This window comes from Sphaeramia orbicularis, chromosome 9 (assembly GCF_902148855.1).
Source record: "Sphaeramia orbicularis chromosome 9, fSphaOr1.1, whole genome shotgun sequence".
Classification (NCBI taxonomy): Eukaryota; Metazoa; Chordata; class Actinopteri; order Kurtiformes; family Apogonidae; genus Sphaeramia; species Sphaeramia orbicularis.
This window is the reverse complement of record NC_043965.1, coordinates 36637841-36658137: the sequence shown is the minus strand read 5'-3', so window position 1 is coordinate 36658137 and position 20297 is coordinate 36637841. Positions and strand designations below refer to the sequence as shown.

General features: G+C 41.3%; 1 protein-coding gene across 1 annotated transcript in view; it reads right to left on the bottom strand.

Moving 5' to 3' along the window:
• The window catches only part of arvcfb (ARVCF delta catenin family member b), a 278368-nt gene that overhangs the window by 88491 nt on the left and 169580 nt on the right, over window positions 1-20297 (bottom strand). Inside the window, 4 exon segments of the mRNA XM_030142598.1 lie at window positions 2587-3092; window positions 11880-12520; window positions 18269-18289; window positions 19264-19422. Of these exon segments, the coding sequence (XP_029998458.1) occupies window positions 2587-3092; window positions 11880-12520; window positions 18269-18289; window positions 19264-19422 (1327 nt within the window).

The following is a 20297-nucleotide window of genomic DNA, read 5'->3' as shown; positions in this document are numbered from 1 at the left end:
AGACATCTCCTGCAGGAAAAACAGGAGACAAATCCGCTTAATAATCTACATTTCCAGACTGGGAATCGCTGGAGGGCACAAACAGCCCACAGCCTACCAGGAGGGAAAATAGAATTACTCTGGTACAAAGCTCTAAAAATATGAGCGACCGGTTTGTGTGTCTTGTGTGTTGGAAAATAAAACCACTTGGTTCCTTCCACGTCACCCGTTTCCCCCTGTAGAAAACAGAGCTCTCTGTGGTTTCACCGGGACAGCACAAACTCCTGCAGCAAACTCTTAAAACACATGGGCTAAGAAAAGGGGGCCTATATTTAAAACCTCCCAATTATATTTAATTGTAGAAAAACACAGCCAATTCTAGCCACACGGGCTGAGGCTGTAAGCTGAGCTTGCATTGTGACTGGCCTGTTTTCACAGGGGCCGAAGCTGGAGAAAGAACGAGAGAGGAAGAGGGAGAGAAAAACAGCGAGCGAGAGAAAATCAGTCAGAGTGTAGATAATGAATGAAGGCAAAAAAAAAAAATTAGATTGAGTGAGAGAGGTTGGATAATGAGTGGGAGAGAGAGAGGAGAAAAAATACAACAGCCCTCCCTCCATTCTGTCCTCCTCGTCTTGTGGTGCAGGGTTATTTTTAGCTACGATGGGGAGCAACACGGTGCTGTAAAGGCAATCATTTCTGCTGCAGCACAGTCATCGCTCACCAAGACATCTCTGTCACAGCAAAGGGAAAGCTACACACACTCACATTTATGCAGTGTGCATAATACAGTTCAACAAGCATGGGTTTTTAAGAAGCAGTATTACCAACACATCTGGAATGAAACCATCAATAGCACGTATTTCATCTTGATATTCAATATTTAGAGCCACGGCCTTCCACATACAGCTCCCATAACCAGCCTGGAACAATCTTCCTTCCCCAGATGGTAAAATTACCTAAAAGGTAGCCCCTTTCATGTGTCTGTGTGGTGTGTATACTGTACTTTACACTACACAAAGGTCAGGTATGTTACATTAAAAGGGTTCTCATTTTTCACACATGTGCACTGACTACAAAAGCCCCTTCTCAGATGGCCAAGTGTGCATACCAGCCAAAGTGTGTCAGGTCAAACCAATCGTGTTGGGATTAGCTGAGGCACACACACCCACCTACACCTAGAAACAGACTTTATTCCCCAGCTGACATTTACCAGGTCAAGTACAAGACACCTTATGAAAGATTCTAAATCAATACTGTAGCTCCTCTTAAAGGAATTAAAACATATTTCATTACACAAAGCAGAACAGCAGAAAGCTTCCTCTAAAATCAATGTTTACATGGCATCTGCTTCTTAGTGCATCCTAACCTTCTGCAACACTGCATTGTAGTACAAAAGTAATTAAAGAACTTAACATGCATGCACTTGAAAATCCTGGGCCTGACTTATCAGGCACACTACTGCCACCCAGTGGCCTGACTTACCAGTTCATGGCAAAGTTTTTGGACAGACGGACGGCCCTGTGGCCAGTGTGGCAGAGGGTAATAATGTTTGTTCTTAATTTTGATTCTGACCGGGATCTCCGTGACCCTTCATTGGAACTAAATGGCTCTATGACCAGAACATGAGCTCATCACTGTTTGTTACTCTTTTAACAAATGGTAAAAAGGGTCATTTCCAAGACTATTTACTCAAATTTGTCTGTATAAGGATGGAAAGAATGATTGGCTATAGCTCTAAAAGCACTGTTATCATCTCTCATTGGCATACAGGGTCTTGCAAATTCAGCAAGTGCTGTACACGAGACACTACCCTATCAAATAACATATGAAGTCTAAGACGATAAAGTGCTCTTTATCTTTTCTTTCAGTCACGCAGCATTGTGAAAAGTGCTGCGAAAAAGTGACAACAAAAATGCGCTCCTTAATATGCGACTCACAGCCCTGCATCACTATCCACAGTATGGGATTAGAGTATGTCTGCTAACGAAGAACATTCCTGGATGGTACATTTATGTAATGAGAAGAGAGCCGTCAATGACTGGAAATGACTGACATACTAAGGTAGCATGATATCAGTTTAAAAGGCTTCAAAGCAGCACTTCTCATACTTACTGTATGTGAAAGAGAGTAGAGACTAATTAGGCTGACAGAAAGAGGAATGTGGAGAAGACAGCCAACAGGCTTGGCTGCAACAGTGCTATGCAGGTGGGATGTGGAGACTATAAATCTTTTACCTTTAGTGCTGCCAATGTAAATTATATCTGACTTGATATATCTAACCATGTGTGTGAATGCAGTATATTCTGGAATACTTAAGTCTCACAGTGTATTTTTTATTTTACATTAACCCTTAGGACAGATCTTTAATCTATTCAATCATCAACTCACAGAAGTGTTGATAAAATACATGTAAAAGTACATTATATAAGAACAACTCTTCCCACATACCTACCAAGCCATTAATTCACAACACGAGAATCATGGAATGTAAAGGGGGAAGAATTTAAGATAAGGTTTCAGTGAATCTCTACTTTCTTGGTGGTAAAATTAAGCATGTTCATATTGTTTGTCCTGCATCATTTTAATAAAGAACCAAATGTTTCTTACCAGTGATGAGTTCTCGGACCTCCATGTCATTGGTCTTCCTCAGCAGGCGAATGAGTGCTGGGATGCCGTCACAGTTCTTGATGGCCACCTTGTTGTCATTGTCTTTGCCGTAGGAGATGTTGCGCAGGGCACCGCAAGCCTTACGGTGAACTTCAGACTTGGGGTGGTCCAGGAGCCCCACCAGAACAGGAATCCCCTTCAGCTGACGCACATCCTTCTTAATCTTATCATTTTCATAGCACAGGTGCTGCAGGTACGCGGCGGCATTGGATTTAACCGGGTCGATGGGGTGACCCAGCATGGCGATGACCTCTGGGAGGTCTGGGTCACGCCAACGTGGGTCCTTGCGGATGCTGTCAATAGAAGGCGAGCGCCGGCCACCCATGCGGTCCAGACTGGCCATGCTGCCCCTCTCAGGCTGGGCAAGCGGTGCCGAATACATGCCGTGGATGTAAGGGTGGCGCTCATCGATCAGCTCTGCTTCAATGGGGTCATCTGGATAGCCTCTGGAAGACAAGGAAGAGAGGACAGTGAGGACGAGGGAGACAGACGAGGTAAATGGAGGGTGACTCAGACAGATTTGTCTCAGAAAAGAATTAGGTGGCCAGGGGAAAGACTTTGAGAGGAGCCAACTGAGGTGAAAACAACTGACTAATGAGGAGAAGAGGGAAAACAGAGGAGAGGTGAAAAGATGTGGTGATAGAGGGGGACAGGGACAGAATACAGGACAAAGAGAGGACTGACACATTGATCTGTGATTTGGCTCTGTAATTAAGAGATCTGTCAGAGGGACTGTTGTGGCTATTCCCTACAACGACAGCAATGCAGTAAGCAACTTACTCCTTATATTCTTCCCTGTCAGGTGGTAGCAACAACATTTCACACTTCAACAAACAATACAGTAAAGTCTGAGCGAGTGATTGAAAGACAGAAAAAGGGCTCCACAAAGAAAAGAAAGTTCACAAAGAAATACAGACAAAGGAAAATTCTTTGAAAGAGAATCTTGTGAAGTTTTATTTAGGAAGCCACCACATAGAATAAAACGGAATTTGATGTCTTTTCCTCAAGAGAACAGAGAAAAGAGCTGTGCTGTCTCCCCAGGGAGGACTATGAGCCCTTGTGATGGCCCCGAGGCTCCCCAGCACCGAACGCTGGCATGCAGTTACTAAAATGTTAATGACCATCTTGCTGGGATTTTTCTGCTAGCATTAGCCTCATTAGCATCACTACTGTTAGAGCTGGAGACTAACAGAGTATGCACTCATTTCCTGTGAGATAAGTAAGTGTCGTCCTCCGGGGAAGGAAGATGGGAGTTGTGTTTTTGATGATCCCTGGGGGTGGGGGTGAGGATTTCCTTTCAAGAGTCCTCTCAAAGTTTATGATCTACACGGCACCATGGAGTTATCTACTCCAAAGGCAGCCTCATCAATTCTCCAAAGGATCATGGGCAAAAATATAAGCACTCAATATCAGTGACAGATCATTTGTTGCAAGAGTGCCGACTACTTATTTTACTTAAGGCACTTTAATCGTAGGAGCCATTTTTCACTCATGGGGCCGATTTCGAGGATGGAGTCGGTGGAGGCTGCGTTATGTTTTCCAGTGAACAAAAAAGTTACATAGTGACTCGTTTGGCACAAATTCTGCACCACTGAACTATCCTAGAGGATGGGAGAATATGTGGTAGGGAAAGTTATGACATGGGGAGAGGAATTTAATTAGGGTTGTTTAGTTATGCACTGCCTTTATCGTCCCCCCACGCACCCCACAGCTTGAGACTTGTTTATCCTTGTTACATAATCCAGCTGGTCTCTTCTCACTATCTTTGATGTATAGTGGTTGGTGGTGCAACAAAATGGTGGCCAATGCAAGCGGTTGGCAGGGAATTCCAGAATGAGCTCTGATTTTAATGAGTTTTATGTTAATTATGTGTTTTTACAGTTCTTCCCAGGCATGCTGGGGAACAAGGGGTAAGCTCGGCATGCTATCTCGCCTCAGCTCTGGTGTATTCCTCTGTTGGTTTTGCTTTTACACTCGCAGCAACATATTGGCTTTTATGGCATGACTTTGTGCAATTCACTGCCAGGGAAATCGATACGAGATGAACTGGGAGAAAAACTCCTAGCTGAGCATTGTAACGAGATACTAAATCCCCTATTTAGATGGATGGAAAGAGGATTAATAGAGACGGAGCGAGGCTGTATTGCGGTCCGACCGTGCGCCTGAATACTGCGAGCAACGTGAACCGGGTTCAAAAGAGCACGGCACTGGAAGTTTGTGGCAAAGTTGAAGGGACATGGTTCAGTTATCATGCACATATGTGAATAACAGCTGTGATTCTGAAGGTCTGCTGTATTTTGTAACAGGTGTTCATCAAGACCAAAAGAAAAAGAAATGAATTAAACACAGCCAAGCTAAAAATAAAGAAAATCTGATGCATAATCTATGTATAAAACTACTTTTCCTAGCTGAGTGGAGCACACTGAAGAGCCACAAACCTCTATAGGCAATCTGTAACCACAGTATGGAGGGAGGGGCCAATCAAGAGGCTGATTAGAGTACATCATTTGGAGGACACTGCTGTTTTGGGGTTTGGCAAAAAAAAGAAAAACAATCTCAACTGCATGACATATTGCTTGGAGAGAGGAGCGGTTTTGTGCTGATGGTTACTAAATACTTCCTTGAATACACCCGGATATAAACACAGACACTCCCAAACTTCTAATGTCATCAGCTAGACTCAGATATCTGTTTGACATTGGACATGAGGACGGAAAGGGAGGACTCCAGACAATCTCAGCATCTTCACTATTGGATAGACCTGCATACATAACTTCTATCTTCTTCACACAGTATCTCTCCATTTTTTGGACTTTTTCTCCCATTATCTACCACACTATGTTTCACCCACACTTTTTCCATTCTCACTCAGATCAGATGTACAGTTGTGCAGATTGTGGTTCATTTAGATCTGGGCCGATTCTGTGAAGCTTTTGGTAAAGCGGGCGTCGTGAGGCTGAGTGATGGGAATGTCAGGATTTGCATTTAAATTGGCGCCATTGTGTGTACAGGGATGGGGTGTATTCACAGGATGTGAAAAGGGCTCTCTGCTGCCAGACGTGATGCCCCAAGCATGATTACAGCAGATCACTCTCCTCATGTTAATCGAGCTACTAAATGTGCAGACTATTTGTGTCTATCTATGCGCTTGTCTGGGCTGCGTGTGTTTTTGTTCTGAGAGACAAAAAACTAGAAGAAGAGATAAACAGATATAGTTGCTACGAGATGTAGAATGCATGTCCACAAACTCCACTGCTCATTTATTCATCTGGACCTTGTCACATCCTCACTATTCTTCCTTTCCTTCATCTTCTGTCAATAACTTTCATCATCCTTCAATCATGACTGTGCCTGACCCTCTCTGTAAGCAAGCCCATAAAAGGAAAGAAACTGAAAGGGATTAGAGACTCCCAGGAAGATGTTTGCATCTCATATGTAGACATTATATCTCTGCGGCATTTATGAGCTTTTCAGCGACAGTCCCAGATGAGCACTATGCTCATTTTGAATTATGGGCAATAATGGTTTTATGACGCACAAGAGTCTTTGCGGGACAGAGAAAAAAAAGAAAGGAAAAAAAAAAACATCACTAAAGCGTGAGTGTTTAGGTCCTGCCACTTTCTAATTTCTCAGGCTGGTTTGATGGCATATCCGCTGCCACCGATGCTTGCTTGTTTTCATTCAATTAAAGAAGAGTGACTTTACTCTGAAGTTTCTTTTATAATTTAAGGGATGCTTCTGAGAAACCTCAAACATGACAGAGGGGAAGTATAATATTAAACAGTGTATTTGGCTCTAAGTGAAAGCCTCTTGGCAGGATGGAGGAGGAGGAGGAGGAGAGCCAGCCTGGCTAGTGTCAGATAACTTTTTCTATTCCCGACAGACACCACTGGATTAGAATGAGATACCCTCCCTCTTCAATTAAGGAATTTATGTGCGCATACTTTAGGTGAATTCGTGTATGTATGTGTGTGGGTTGACCCATGTGTGCAGGTGGGTACGAGCAGTGGAGTGGGTCGCCCAAGGAGAGATGAGCCATTAGAGATTGGCTTTAAGACTCCCCAGTAGTCTGGCAGAGTTCAAAAGCAGCTATTAATCACACTGGCATGAGGACACACACAGACACACACACACACGCACACACACACACACACACACACACACACACATACAGAGGATTGGTCAAGAAGGAGGAGAAGGAGCAAGATACACTTGCATCCAGACAACAGAGTGTTTTTTTTCCTTCCTCTGGAAAACCTGTGCAAGAATAGAGATGCCTTTTCTTCTGTCTGCAGCTACAGCCCTGATACTGTAATACTAACAGGTAGCATGATGATTGTAGAAGGAAATACCAAAGTGTTAAAGATTTTCGGAAAAAAAGACAAGGCTTGATTAAAGAAAAATGTACCACGAATATATATATATATATTCAACCATGCAGAACAAAATAAAAGGCTTGCACTAAAACATATTAATAACATCCATTGAGCTGACATGTGGCAAATGTGTATTTTATTACCTGCCTATTGTGAACACTTTGCTTTGTGTGTTTGCGTGTGTGCCTGTTTGCGTTTTTGTTTGCTTGTTTGTTAGCAAGATACATTTTCAGGAAATGTTGATACTGGCAAAAGGAAGAAATGATTAAATTTTGGTGGTGATCGGGGGGGTGGGGGGGCAGATCTGTCTTGGTGGAGGTCTGCGCTCTCCGAGTGCTTTTCTTGTTTCGTCAAAGAACTCTAAAAGAAAATGTCTGTAAGTCACTATAGACCATTTTTAAAATCACTCTGCTTTTTTATTTTACCTGTTCACATGTTGCAGCTGCTACTAATGATTCTTCTCATTAGCAAATAATGTGAGTATTTTGTCAATTAGCTCATTAATCATGTGCATAATAAACTGTCAGGGAAATGAACCAGTATGAGTTATATTTTCAAAAGCTAAAGCTCATGTGTTTGCTTTTACTACTATACCAACAATCCAAAACTTGAGATGCTAGTTTTACTGAGAGGTGAATAAAAGGAAAGCATCAAATACTTGCATATTAGAAGTTTTAACCTGCGAAGCTGTCATAAAACATAACTGTCAAAACAGTAAATGATTTCTGTTGCTTTTATGGGGACTTCTCAACCAACAATTTGACATTTGGACACATTTCTACTTCACTTGAATAGTGACAAATTCAAGAAACACATCAATGCCTGAGTAATAAATGCTTCCTTTCAGATGTACCACATGAATCAAGTTAGTGACACTAACATGTTCTGTGACTTGAAAATGAATAAAATGAAAGAGCATAATGAAAGAGAATTGGAAGAAACTATGCTGCCTTACATAACACATTTGGTTTTCCCTTTCTAGATCATAAAACTAATACCATTCTAAGATGTTTATTTTTAAGCGTGTGTCATTTTTGGGGGGGACTAATTATGACAGAGTTGCTTAGTTGTACTGCATTTGCATCTTTTAGGCCTCTATACTCACAACCTCATTCAGTTCCTTCATTCTAGTTCTTAATCTGCAGATTATTACAAAACCAAGAGACCTAAGCATGCCTGTGCATCGAAGTAACCATGTCAACAAATGTAGATTATCATTCCCATCCACATGGTTACAAACACTGAACTCAACAGTAGCGACAAAATGAGTGCTCAGTGCCAAGGAGGGAAGCCGTTTTAGTGCTAAACATCTTCATTTTTGTTGGCGCATAATTGAGGGCTTGCAATGGAATGATAAGCTGTAATTAAAGCGCTTTAATTCCCAGATTCATTACAGCACTTCGGAGTCACCGATCCCTTCTTGGAAGAATACTAATAGCATTGTGAGTGCACCGGAGAGCCTGCAAGAGCATGATTGTCATCATTCCTGGGAGGAAAAAGTGCTTATAGCGTACTGATGTCAGTACATAGTGAGAGTAAAGGGAGAAGAAAGGAGGAAATATTGGAGATTTATGTTCTCCTGCAATTAGTCAGACAGCAGTCAGTCAAGAGGAGCTTCAAATATGTGTGTGTTTGTGTTTTTGTAATCATGTGACTGTATGTGTGTGAATCTGAAGGGGTAGATGTGGCTGTTACGACTGTGTTGTGACACATGTAAGGCAGCCTACAAATTGCCTGTCACAGCAAGCGCCTCTCACTAGGCGGATGGGGGAGTGACTCATTTTCTGAAGATGTGGATTTATTGAGTGTGTGTATGTGTTAGTGAAAAAATGCTGTGTGTACGTATCAGAGCGAAGTCAAAAGAGAGGGTCTGATTAGGCACCTGCTCTTTCTTCTTCACGCAAATCGATTCAACAGCCTTTAAAAGTCTATACATGAGTGTGTCTTATAAAAGCTTAATTAGGCAGAGTCCAGGAGAAGAAGCCAACAGACCTCAATTCAACACTGACTTGCAATGTTTCCTGACTGTTGACCTCACCAGGTCTATTCCTACCATACACTGCATTAAAGAGATGGATGTAGCCACTGTGACGTCACCACTGGTTTGTGGATTACTGATTTGAAGCCTTGAGTTTGCATCTTGGCTGCTGCTATCTTAGCTTCTGGAGCAATAATTGACCATATATGGACAAGAGGACATAGTTGGGGAAACACATCACCAATTTAATGCTACTGCTTACTTACTAAAAACACTATAAATGCTGCCAGATAGAAAATGATATGTTACGAACCACCAAGTAGTGCCAGCTACTTGGTAAATGTTAACACAGACAGCTGTGTTTGATCATTTCTGTCAACTTCGTCTACTGCATAAGCTTATGTTATAAACACACTTTTTGTCAGGGTTATTGGACAAACTAGCAGGCTACCTTTCAGACCACACAATGCTGTACCAGTGCACTTCGTGAAACAGTAACATCCGTAGATGGCGTATTAGTGTAATTTCTTTACATTTCCTCTACAATCCAGCTGTAGTTTTGGTTGGGAATATTGTGGCAGGGTTATATTTAGAGCCGCTTTAAAAAGGAAGCAGCAGTGTAATCCCAGATGCGATGATGAGATGAGTTACTGTGCGTCTCTCTCACAGAGTGTGATTTGTGTAAAACAATCAAAAAGTACATAAATACAGCACTTTAAAAGAAAAAGTGAAGTATTGCAAATAACAGTGGATATACCGGATGCTACCTTCACAGTAACCCAGCTCAGACTTGATCCTGGATAAGGGGCATTAAAGCTTCTCCCAACAGACTTAAAAGAAAACAAGTCACATATATTCTATAAGAAATACACACTTACTTCTACATTAAATAAGGTAAGCAGATCTAAAAAAAAAAAAAAAAAAAAAAAAATATACACAAATGGGACAGTGTTACTCCATCACAAATAGATTGAACATGTTGAATATGTTTTATTGCAGGGGTGTCAAACTCATTTTAGTTCATTGGCCCAATATGATCTAAAGTGGGTTGGACCAGTAAAACAATAAGAGTGAAAAAAGTAAAATTACATTTATATCTACAACGTTTCCTTAAAAATCTGATTAACATAAACAACCAGTCAACCAGTCAGTTTACCATTTATACATGTGCATTACAACTTACATTACAATTACAAATACACAAAACATTTAGTAATAGGCAGAATATTGGCAAAATTATACTTATTTTTCTTTAAAAATTTCAGGTTGTTCATATTTGTTCAGATTATTCAAATTTTATGCAGAAGGATAGTTTGTACATGTAAACACTTTCATGCAATTGTACTTTTTTATACTAAAACAAAGAAAATTTGTGGTTTTCATTATTTTATAGGTTATTATGATAGTATTTACTGGTCTGTATGTGGAACCTGAACTAAAATGATTTTAACATCCTCGATAATTATGTCTTCAGTATAATTTTTGCATTTCACAAATTCATTCCATGGGCCAGACTGGACCCTTTGGCGGGCCGGTTTTGGCCCATGGGCCGCATGTTTGACACCTGTGTTTGATTCAATAAACTAAGCTAAATGAGCTAAGAGGGATGCCAAAGTTCAAATGTTAGGTATAACAAAACCAGTAGTTGGCCAAGAGTCCTTTTAATGGAACTAAAATACACAGATGGACCACCAGAACACTTATTAGAGGCTCCATGATACTAATTGACTTAACATTTCTAGAGAGAAGTGGCTGTCATTTTGGATAGACATCAAATGGAGTTTTTCAGAGCCAGTATCTAGCAGCTGTCAGTTGTATTACACTTTGCGATACTTCTACTTTCTTGGCATTCATTTCAAGCTGTAGTAGTTGCCCTGTGGTTTCTACAGATCTGGCTTCAGGCCCAAACATTTTGTTCTCAGACAGAAGGAAAAGTACAGAGAACTTTAAAATATCCATCTGCTACAGATCACTTTTCAAGAATAAGTCTTGAAAACACACTACCTACCACGTCAATTTCAAACTTTACTTCAGTTTACTCAAGGGAGGACAGTTTTTCCAGATCCACCTTTGGATGACAATGGAATGATTGGAAGCTATTAGGGTACAAGGGTGCATTTTGGGATCTTACTGTTGGGGGATAACAAGCTCTTTTCTGCCGAGTAGAGCAAAGGGTTACACTTGTCTCAACAAAGGTAGCAATGAAAGAAAGGATCAGAGAGATAACTGCCAAAACCTTCCTGTCCTTTTCCACTATCCACCATCCACTCCATCTAAAGAAAGGGTTTGAGAGATAACTAGCAAAAGCCTAATGGTCTTTTCCACTGTCCTTCCACTCTCTCTGTCCTCTCTTCCCTCTCTCATCACGTCTTCATCTCCAATCATTCCCGCCTCTTTACCTCTGACACAAACACATGTTCACTATCCATTTGTAGGAAGGCGGCAATCAAAGACTTGTTTTTCCTCGCTTCCTTTCTCAAGCAAGTTGCTCAAGGAGAAGAGACATCTGTTTATTTGTGCACAGTGTAATGTAGTCTTTTTTATGGCAAGAACAAGACAAGTATTTTTTATTCTCTCTCATCTTAACAGGCCTGATCTCCTCTCATGTCAAGCCGAAGTCTGCGCTCATGCATATGAAGAAGAACTCACCGTTCAACTTTGAAAGAGAAACATGTATACACTATGAACTTGCACACCTTCACAAAACCATTATCTCCTGAGAGCTTCAGTGGGCTGAATCTTTCAGAATAAACAGTGTGTGAAGTTTCTAAACATGAAAACCAGACACTAAAATGTGCTCTCATGCAGTTTCACATGTGTGAACACTCAGCAGACTGTGCACTCCATTTGAAAACCAAAGTGTCTGTATTCACACTCACCTGACTCGTGGCCCATCACGTAAAGGTTCCCGGTGGGTGCGACCCCGGTTGGCCCCCTGCAGGGTGCGTCGGTTGGCAGTGGAGTAGTCGGGTTCAAGCTCATATGGCTCCTCCTCTTCTGGGCCCAGGCTGCGGCGGTCATCTTCCAGGCCATACGGCTCTGGCTGGAAGCGCTCTGGCTGTGAGCGGTTCAGATCCACAGTGCTGCTACCCATAGGCACCTGGGGCTGGGCCACATGGCCATAGTCATCCTTGCGAATAGGCAGCGTGTAGCTATTCTCTGGCCGGTAGCTGTTGGGCATGTATGGGTAACGTGGCGGCCGGAAGTTGACGCCACGTGACAGACTGCCATAGTTGTCTGTCAAATCGGCGTAGCCATCATGCAAACCATAGTGACGAACATACTGGCTCTCTGGTGTCTCGCCATATGAATCATTGTAGGAGTTGTTATAGGAGCGTGTCAGGGTGGAGGTGGCTTGAGGAGTGATGAAGCGTTCATTTCCATTCTTCATGTAGCGCCGGTCAATGGAGTCAGTGTAGCTGCCCAGTGGGGACGAGCCCTCAGGAAGGGGCAGGCCATCAGGACCCAGGGGCAGCTGGCGAACCGTCCGCGTGGTCACCGTCTTCACCATCTTAGTCACCTACAGAACGGTAAGAACACACTGTCAGATAATATGCCATGGCATGACAGGATTATGTTAAAGCAAACTGGGTCACGTCATCTTCAGGCTACACGGGAAACCATGCTGTGCTCCTAAGAAAGTGTTACACATAGCTATCTGATTAAGACAATTACAACAACAAACAGTGAAAAAAGCTGTCAAGTCATTTCAATATGATGAATCAATTACATGTTATTGGTTTAGAGGAGCTTATGGATTCCAGAGAGACAAAACCCATAGAAGTGTTGCCTGTGGCATTAAACTAAATAATAAAAATAAATCCTTTTAAGTGAACAAACAGGGTTGAGATTGATTTCATACTAATGTTTCTTATCCAAATGTTACTAATAAAAAAGTGTATGCGCCAGCTGTTGCCAAGAAGAAACTTTGTGATTTTTTACTGATCTACAAGTGGATCCACACTGACAAATGTTAAATTTGAGAGTCAGTGTCATTACATATCTTCAACAAGGCCCATGGTGCTTAGTTAGATAGTAGTGACATCTTCAAGTTATCACATTGTTTGTCCAAAATATCCCGTCAGTGGTGAAGCTCATGGGAATATTTCCAAAAAGAAAGCATTGTTTACTACTTCAGAAATATAAATATTCATGTCAGTTTTATGCATAGCATTGGTGTATATGGTATGATAAGGAGTTATAAAAATACCACTGTCAATCAAAACTGAATCCACAATTTGGCATACAAAACAATGACTGCTTGTGTCTCCTGGATTTTGCTGTGGCACAGACATCCTTAAGTGCTACGGCACTCTGAATCCTTTGAGTCCCCATGAGAGCAGGCCAAATCCATACTCTAGCTCAAAGGACTGTGACAACCAGACCTGCAAATATCCATCCTTTAAGTTTCACTTTATACTGTAACTAAACCACCCAACTTCCTTTTCTGTCTACAAGGCTGTATCACTGCTGAATTACAGACAGATTCCCTCCTCTCCTCTTTGTGCTCGCTGCCAATACAGAAACCAATTTGCTGCCCAGCGAATTCTGCTGTGGCCGATAATTGGCTATTTTGTCCGCGGCTATAAATTCATCTTCAAAATTAATGAGGTTGATGAAAATTAATCGTCATCTGCAGGGGTGCAGGTCTGATGCTATTCGTGTTGCGCCTGACAAGGTGTTTCTGAGTGGTTTACTCCCTCTTGAAGTACGAAGGCCGACTGAATTTCTTGAGGGAGATGGGGAAAAAACCTGCTAATTCCTGCGTCTGATGGGCTTCATTTTCAACATCAACCCTTTTAATTGTAATACACTTTCTTTATTTTCTCATCAATGCTATAATTTAGATTTTAATCAGGAGCGAGTTAAGCCATGTAACAATTTCAAGATACCACAGCAACACATTAACCCTCTCTACAGAAGAACAACCAAACAGGAAAAGCACAAACCACATATTGGTTGTTCAACACAGCATCCTCATTAACTTACTTGAAACAAACAAATCTTTATTGGCCTTGTTTCTTGATTACACCCTGTGAGCTCCATAACAAAGTCTATTTTAGCAGTGGCAAGGTTCATTTTCATGTTCAAAGTAATTACAGACTTTGTGTGTGATGCCATTCCACCTCGGATTTGCATATTTGAAAATAAATGTTTATTAGCTAAAGCATATGTTTGACCTTGAAATAACAAGCTTTCTTACATCCTCAGGATTTTGCATTCTTTTGAGGGAGCACAGGAGCACTGTAAGGAATCCAAGCTGGTCTGGTGCTCATATCCAAAGTGCTGATGCTAACTGAGCCTTAAGGGGACTACAGAGGCCAAAGCTGAATGTCACGTCCTGCATGAAGTGATGAGATTGCATGATAAATGTTGTTTATTAAATTACATCTTCACTAAATTGCTTAAAGCCTTTATTGATTTTTCTGAGAGATGTAGTTTCACTAGGAAACCCAAGCCTTGCAGATGGAGAATAATGTCAGAATGCTTTCATACATCTCAGGTGATTACTTTGCATCCTGTTTCCGACTTCTTTTCTGACTGTATAGTCGATTGGAGGGTACAGTGAATTCTACAGCCTCCCAACCCTGACACGCCCTGCTGCCTTGTACTAACACAGCTTTTTAGGCAATTTGCAAAAGCAGCAAAGGGAGCCATCACACAGGTTTCAAACACTCTTTGATGTACGTTGAAGTTCACGAGGCCTTAAACCGTCACGCAAGGGAAAATGAGTGGAGGCGAGGGACCTGCATTTCAGAGGAGACTCTGAAATATGCTGAAGTGCAGGAAATTAAGCACGGCTAAAAGGGAATCGCTAAATTTTGTGTGCAAATGTGTGTAGCGTGAACACATGTAAAGTTGGAATACACAGGAGATGTATGTGTGTGTGTGTGTGTGTGTGTATGTGTGTGTGTGTATAGAAAGTCACAGCTCTGAAACACATCACAGGCAGTTAGACAGATGCTTTAGTTGTTTACCAAACTGTTAAAAATGGAGGGAAAGGCAGTAGGCGTCAAACTGTCCACTTTACAGCACTGTAAGAGGTTTCACAACCTCTGCGGCATTCGCTTTATTGAGAGCTTAAGTGGACACGGTGGCCAGGAGTTAGTGGGAGAGGAGGAGAATGGTAATTCAGGGTTTTAAGAAGTCTGTGATTGCGAGGTTCATTTTAGTCCATGGTGGAAGCAGAAATGATTAGTTCCTTTGCAATGGTAGTGAAGACTCTGTGCCTAAATGTGTACTTCTTAAAACCCCACGATAAAGAAAGAGGAAGGCAGGAGGAAGTCGGGAGGAGGAGAACACAACAGTAATCACACAGGCATCCTTTACTGGGTCTGTCTCAGAAGGCGTGGGAGTGGAGCCAGAGACCGGGGTGGGTGTCCGGGTGACAGGCCTGGTTTCCACAGCCAAGGCATCAGACATTATCACTGGGTGGTACGTGCGGCGGGTGATGGTTTTGACCACTTTGGTCACCTAGAGTTGGAGGGGCGGGCGGGTAGAGCTCTCAGCAAAGTGAACTAGATGACATACTGCACAGACATACATTAAATCTGCTGTTAAAGCATGTGGCACTACTAAAGACACTTATGATATCTGTCACACCCCACTTTGTTTTAAATCATTTAACTCACCAGTTTAGACTTGGTTTGATTTTCCTGCTTGTTCCATTACTTTTCTTTGCTCTTTTTGTTACTGTAATTCCTTCTGTTGCATAAATAAAGGTTCAACATGTAACATTTATGATGTTCGTGAGCTTATATTAGGAGTCTTAGGAGCTGGCTGGATGTCAGCTGACACAATTCCAGAGCAAACCATGTCCCAGTTGCCTACATACTGTATATGACAACAGCCTGTAGAGTGATTTCTATGCAGAGGAAGCATCACTTCTTCAGTGCTTCTTCTGCTTCTCTGCAGGGGCAATGGTCTGTAACACTACCTACTGTCAGCTTTGAAATGCAGTGGGTGAAGGTCAACAAATAACTGGCTCTTAACACAGCACAGACTCCGAAGCAACAAGCACACGAATGTGCGTGAATTTTACATGTTAAACCTGTCATGTTTTTTTAATTGTATGCAAATATCTTTGTAACTTGTCTGAAAAGTGAGATATAAATAAGGTATGACTATTGTTACACTGTTAGACTATGCCTGTCTGGATGCAATCTGACAAAGTGTATAGTGTGTTCATGCCGTGTTCCAGATACTATATTTAAAGTCTGCTAGCTGCTCAGTCAAGTGAATCTGCCTTAAAAATAAAAGGAATGCACTCCTGAGTAGAAAAGGATTCTGTTCTTTATTCTGTTCTATTCTGCAGTGACACTTGATTTATCACCACCTGATGACACTAGCATGTGGCATATTTCTGCAAAGTTAATAACTAACTCCTACCTACTGAAGGGTGGCTCCCCGGTGTGTTCAGGGTAGTGAAAGTGTTTTTTATTTGTTTGTGTGGTCTGCCTCGACTCATTAGCTCATATCCAGAGGAAAGGCTGCTTTTATTGGCCTGAGTTGTGTTCCTACTCCAACATGACTGGTGTTCCTCTCAGACAGCCTGCCAGCAGTAAAGAAGGGATGGATAATGGCCAAGAGAAAGCATGGCATGCTGGGACAGAAGGATGCACATAGAAGCATCTAATTGTGTTCACACTGACACTAGTTGAAACAGTTTAAAAACAAAGAGAAACAGTTGTTGCTCTGCTATCAAAGGGTCATTTGCAGTTGTTTTTTCAGTTGTATATGAAACCCCTCCGCTTCCTACACAAGGGAATTTATCAGCTGAAATGAACCCTGACCTCCTGTACAAACAAACACACAGCTGTACATGACTCTCCTATCTTTTTGGTGCCATTTTCTCATGTAGAGTAGCTAATTTTGCTGCCAGCTTATCTGTTCCTTCTCCTAGGAAAGCAACAAGTGACACTGCTGATTCTAAATCAGCTAGAAACATGTTTACCACCGAAAAACTTTTTTGCCTGCAAATCAGGAAGATAGGAGAAGCTTCTGTGTTTCATCTTCCTGCAGTCAGATGGGGGATAACCATCAAGGGAAAGGAGTGCGTTAGCATTAGACAGTATGGCGAGACTTTGGTTCAAAAGAAAAGATAAGCGCATAAATAAAACCGTGAGTTGCTGCAAAATGACGAGAGAGAGAGAGAGGGAAGGAGGGAGGGAGGGTGAAAAACAACACATGAAAGTCAGGGAGAGGGGAGGCAGAGAGGGAAAGTGAGAAAGACAAGTGGATGGGGTTTCTTTGTATAAACTCTTTGCTGGTCTGGATCTTTTTGCCACCACATGGATCTTTTCAGAAGTTCACCCTGAGTGTTAATCTGTTTTTTCTCCTCAAAGTGACTCCTAGAAAACACATTCCCAATAGAGTAGCAGAACCTTAAAGGGAGGGTCCTTATTTATTCCTTTCTCAGTGACATTACTGCACATGTGTGTTATGCTTAAATTGTGTGTGTGAATGCTGAAAATCATGCGAGAGTGTGTGGCCAATCCTCCTTGCAGTAAACACGCTGGAGGGCGATGGGCCCTCCCTGATGAGGGATTAGACCAAGCTTTTTAATTACAGTTTCACAGTCCCCAGAGAAGGAACTCCACACAGTGCTATCCTCTACTCTAGAAGCCTACAGCGGCAGCTGAATGTAGCTACGTTTACACTCCGACCTCATGCAAACGCTGAAAATATAAATGTACATTAGAGGAAGTAAATGAGAGGAGCTCTCAACCTTACCACACTGTGAGGATGTTACAGATTCAACACATTTTTAAAGAAGCCTCTGACTGTTTCTGGCGAAAAATTTTCTCTGGGAAGAGAGACTTCAAACTTAAAGAAAAGTGTCTTCCAGAAAGAGGTAAACAGGCACAAGCTGAAAATGGCTTAAAACCCTAACATGAAACCAAGCATACTGCTTGTAGTAGATTACTGACGCCACAAGACACAGTCTCTCTTTGGGGTCTTCAAAAATGTCTTTAAACCATTCTGTGGCAAAAAAGTGCAAAGTTTTTTATTGTTTATCCTATTGCCTGTAAATTAAAAGAGAGAGGAGAGAGAAATAGAGACCATGCAAAAGAAGTAGTAGTATAGAGCATGTTTTATCCCTGAAGCAGCAAGCAGTGAGCTGACAACAAAGTATTTGAGAGTATAGACTGGAGCTATGGCTTGTGATGATGCACACTGTGTTGCAAATTGCTGCTGTAGCCTGTATGCGCACATGTGAAATGGTGGCGTGAAGGAAAAGCCAGTATTGTTAGAAAAGTCCACTCACCTTCACGTTGGTTGACATATCCTTACAGAGAAACAACAGAACACAGCAGAGGACGTATCAACAAAAGACCTTTTAAGGGGCACACAACTAGGAGAACACCAGGGGACCTGGTTCACAATAACACAATAATCTAATAAATAAACCCACGAGAGGAAGAGGAAACCACTTTGGGTTGTGGGATTATGGGATTTAGAGTTCTTAGGGATGGAAGTCTGGGAATGGAGGTATAGTGCTGTGTGGTTCGGAAGTGTTAATCCATAACCATTATTCCACACAATATTTAAATGGATCATATACACTTTCTTTTTTTTTCTACGGAAGTTCATTTCAGTCTCATTGCTTCAGTTATGCTTGGGGGGTTTCTGCTCAGGTATGGGTCCAGGTATAGAATGGCTATTTACCCTGTTGCTTATTACCTTATTAGTGGAATAATGACACTCATTAATACCTTATTGTGTATGATCATATTCTACAACCACCAGGACAATTTCTCCTCAATAACCACTTGCTTATCGCTTGAATAGACAAGCAATCTAATAAAAGATTTCTGTGAATAACTAATTTACTAGTATGACAGTTACTAGTTACTAATTAATTATGGATTAAGGCTTCACCTTAGGATGGGGAACATTATGATTAATTTGCAGGTATCTGAACTCTATTAATACAGATAGAGATAAAGATGATCTTTATTGATCCCAAATGAGAAATTCACTTTTTTATTAGCTCAATAAAAAAGAAATAAAGTTCTTTATTGAGGAAATGGTATTAGTCATTGCTGTATAGTGACTAATGAGCCTGTATAATACTAATATGTATACTAATAAGCAACTAGTTCATGGTGAATATGTGTGCCTTGATGTAAAGTGCTACTAATCAACAAAATATTAAATTAATCAACATCTGAAAAATGTTAGCATTTATTTACCTTGTTGCTCAGTTTGTAGCTTGTTTATTCAGTGTAACTAAGCTAACCTTCACCTTTGGTTTCTTACCTTGGTTTCTGTGCGGCGTGTGGTGCCGTCATCAGAGGTGACCACCGAGACGTGGGAGGTGGGGGTTCCAGGGTCCTCCTCTATGGTGACCGTCTCTTCCACCACCTCCTGCGGCTCCTGCATCATGGCCAGGGATGTGGCGTTACTGGGGCTCTGCTCCTGCACAGGAAAGAGAAGACAGTGAGGCGATGGAGCTTTAGTGGAAAGATTCACACAGGCAGTCATTAGACAGAGTGGAGAATAACAGCACAACATCCAGGTGATCTTCCATTAGATATTTGATATGACAAGACTTTAATTGGGCCACTGCGGCAACAAATAACATTAGAATCCAGGGTGGAAAAATAGAGCATGGATAGGAACGTTGCAAATGAAAGTATTAAATATAATGCCATCTGCAATGTGTAATGTGACACAAATAAAAAGTGTGAAACAGTGCATGAATAATAATGCATGGAAAATAACAGCAGTAGAATATATGGGCCATGACAGGAAAGTGTTTGATATGGAAATATGTACAATTACACTTACACACTTAATAAATTATATTCAGTAAGAAGCATATAGTGTCAGCCTGTTAAACACATATTATGTCAGTATATAAATTCAAATATAGGACGCTTAAGGTACAACTTCAAACCAGAAATTGTAGAAATATGATAATTATGGCAAAAAAGAAGGAAAGGAAGGATAGGAAAAGGAAGTGGAAGTATAATACTCAGTTCCATAACCAGTTTCAGTTTGGATCTCATGAAATACCCGTCTTCATTAAGAAGCAAATTCAAAGAATCCTATGAGGTTTTTTTTGTTTTTTGGTTTCTTTATATTCTTTATGGTACTATGAAGAAAAAACAGGGAGCAGCTAAAAGAAAGTGCCTTTATCTGTCCATTGTGTTAACATATGGACTTTTTTTTTTTTCCCTTTTTAATAGCTTCACAATGGCTTCACTATGTTCCTCCTTAACTTATCACCACGGCTAAATATTCAAACATCTGAATTTTAGTTAGTAACAATAAAGTAGTGAACCAGCAAT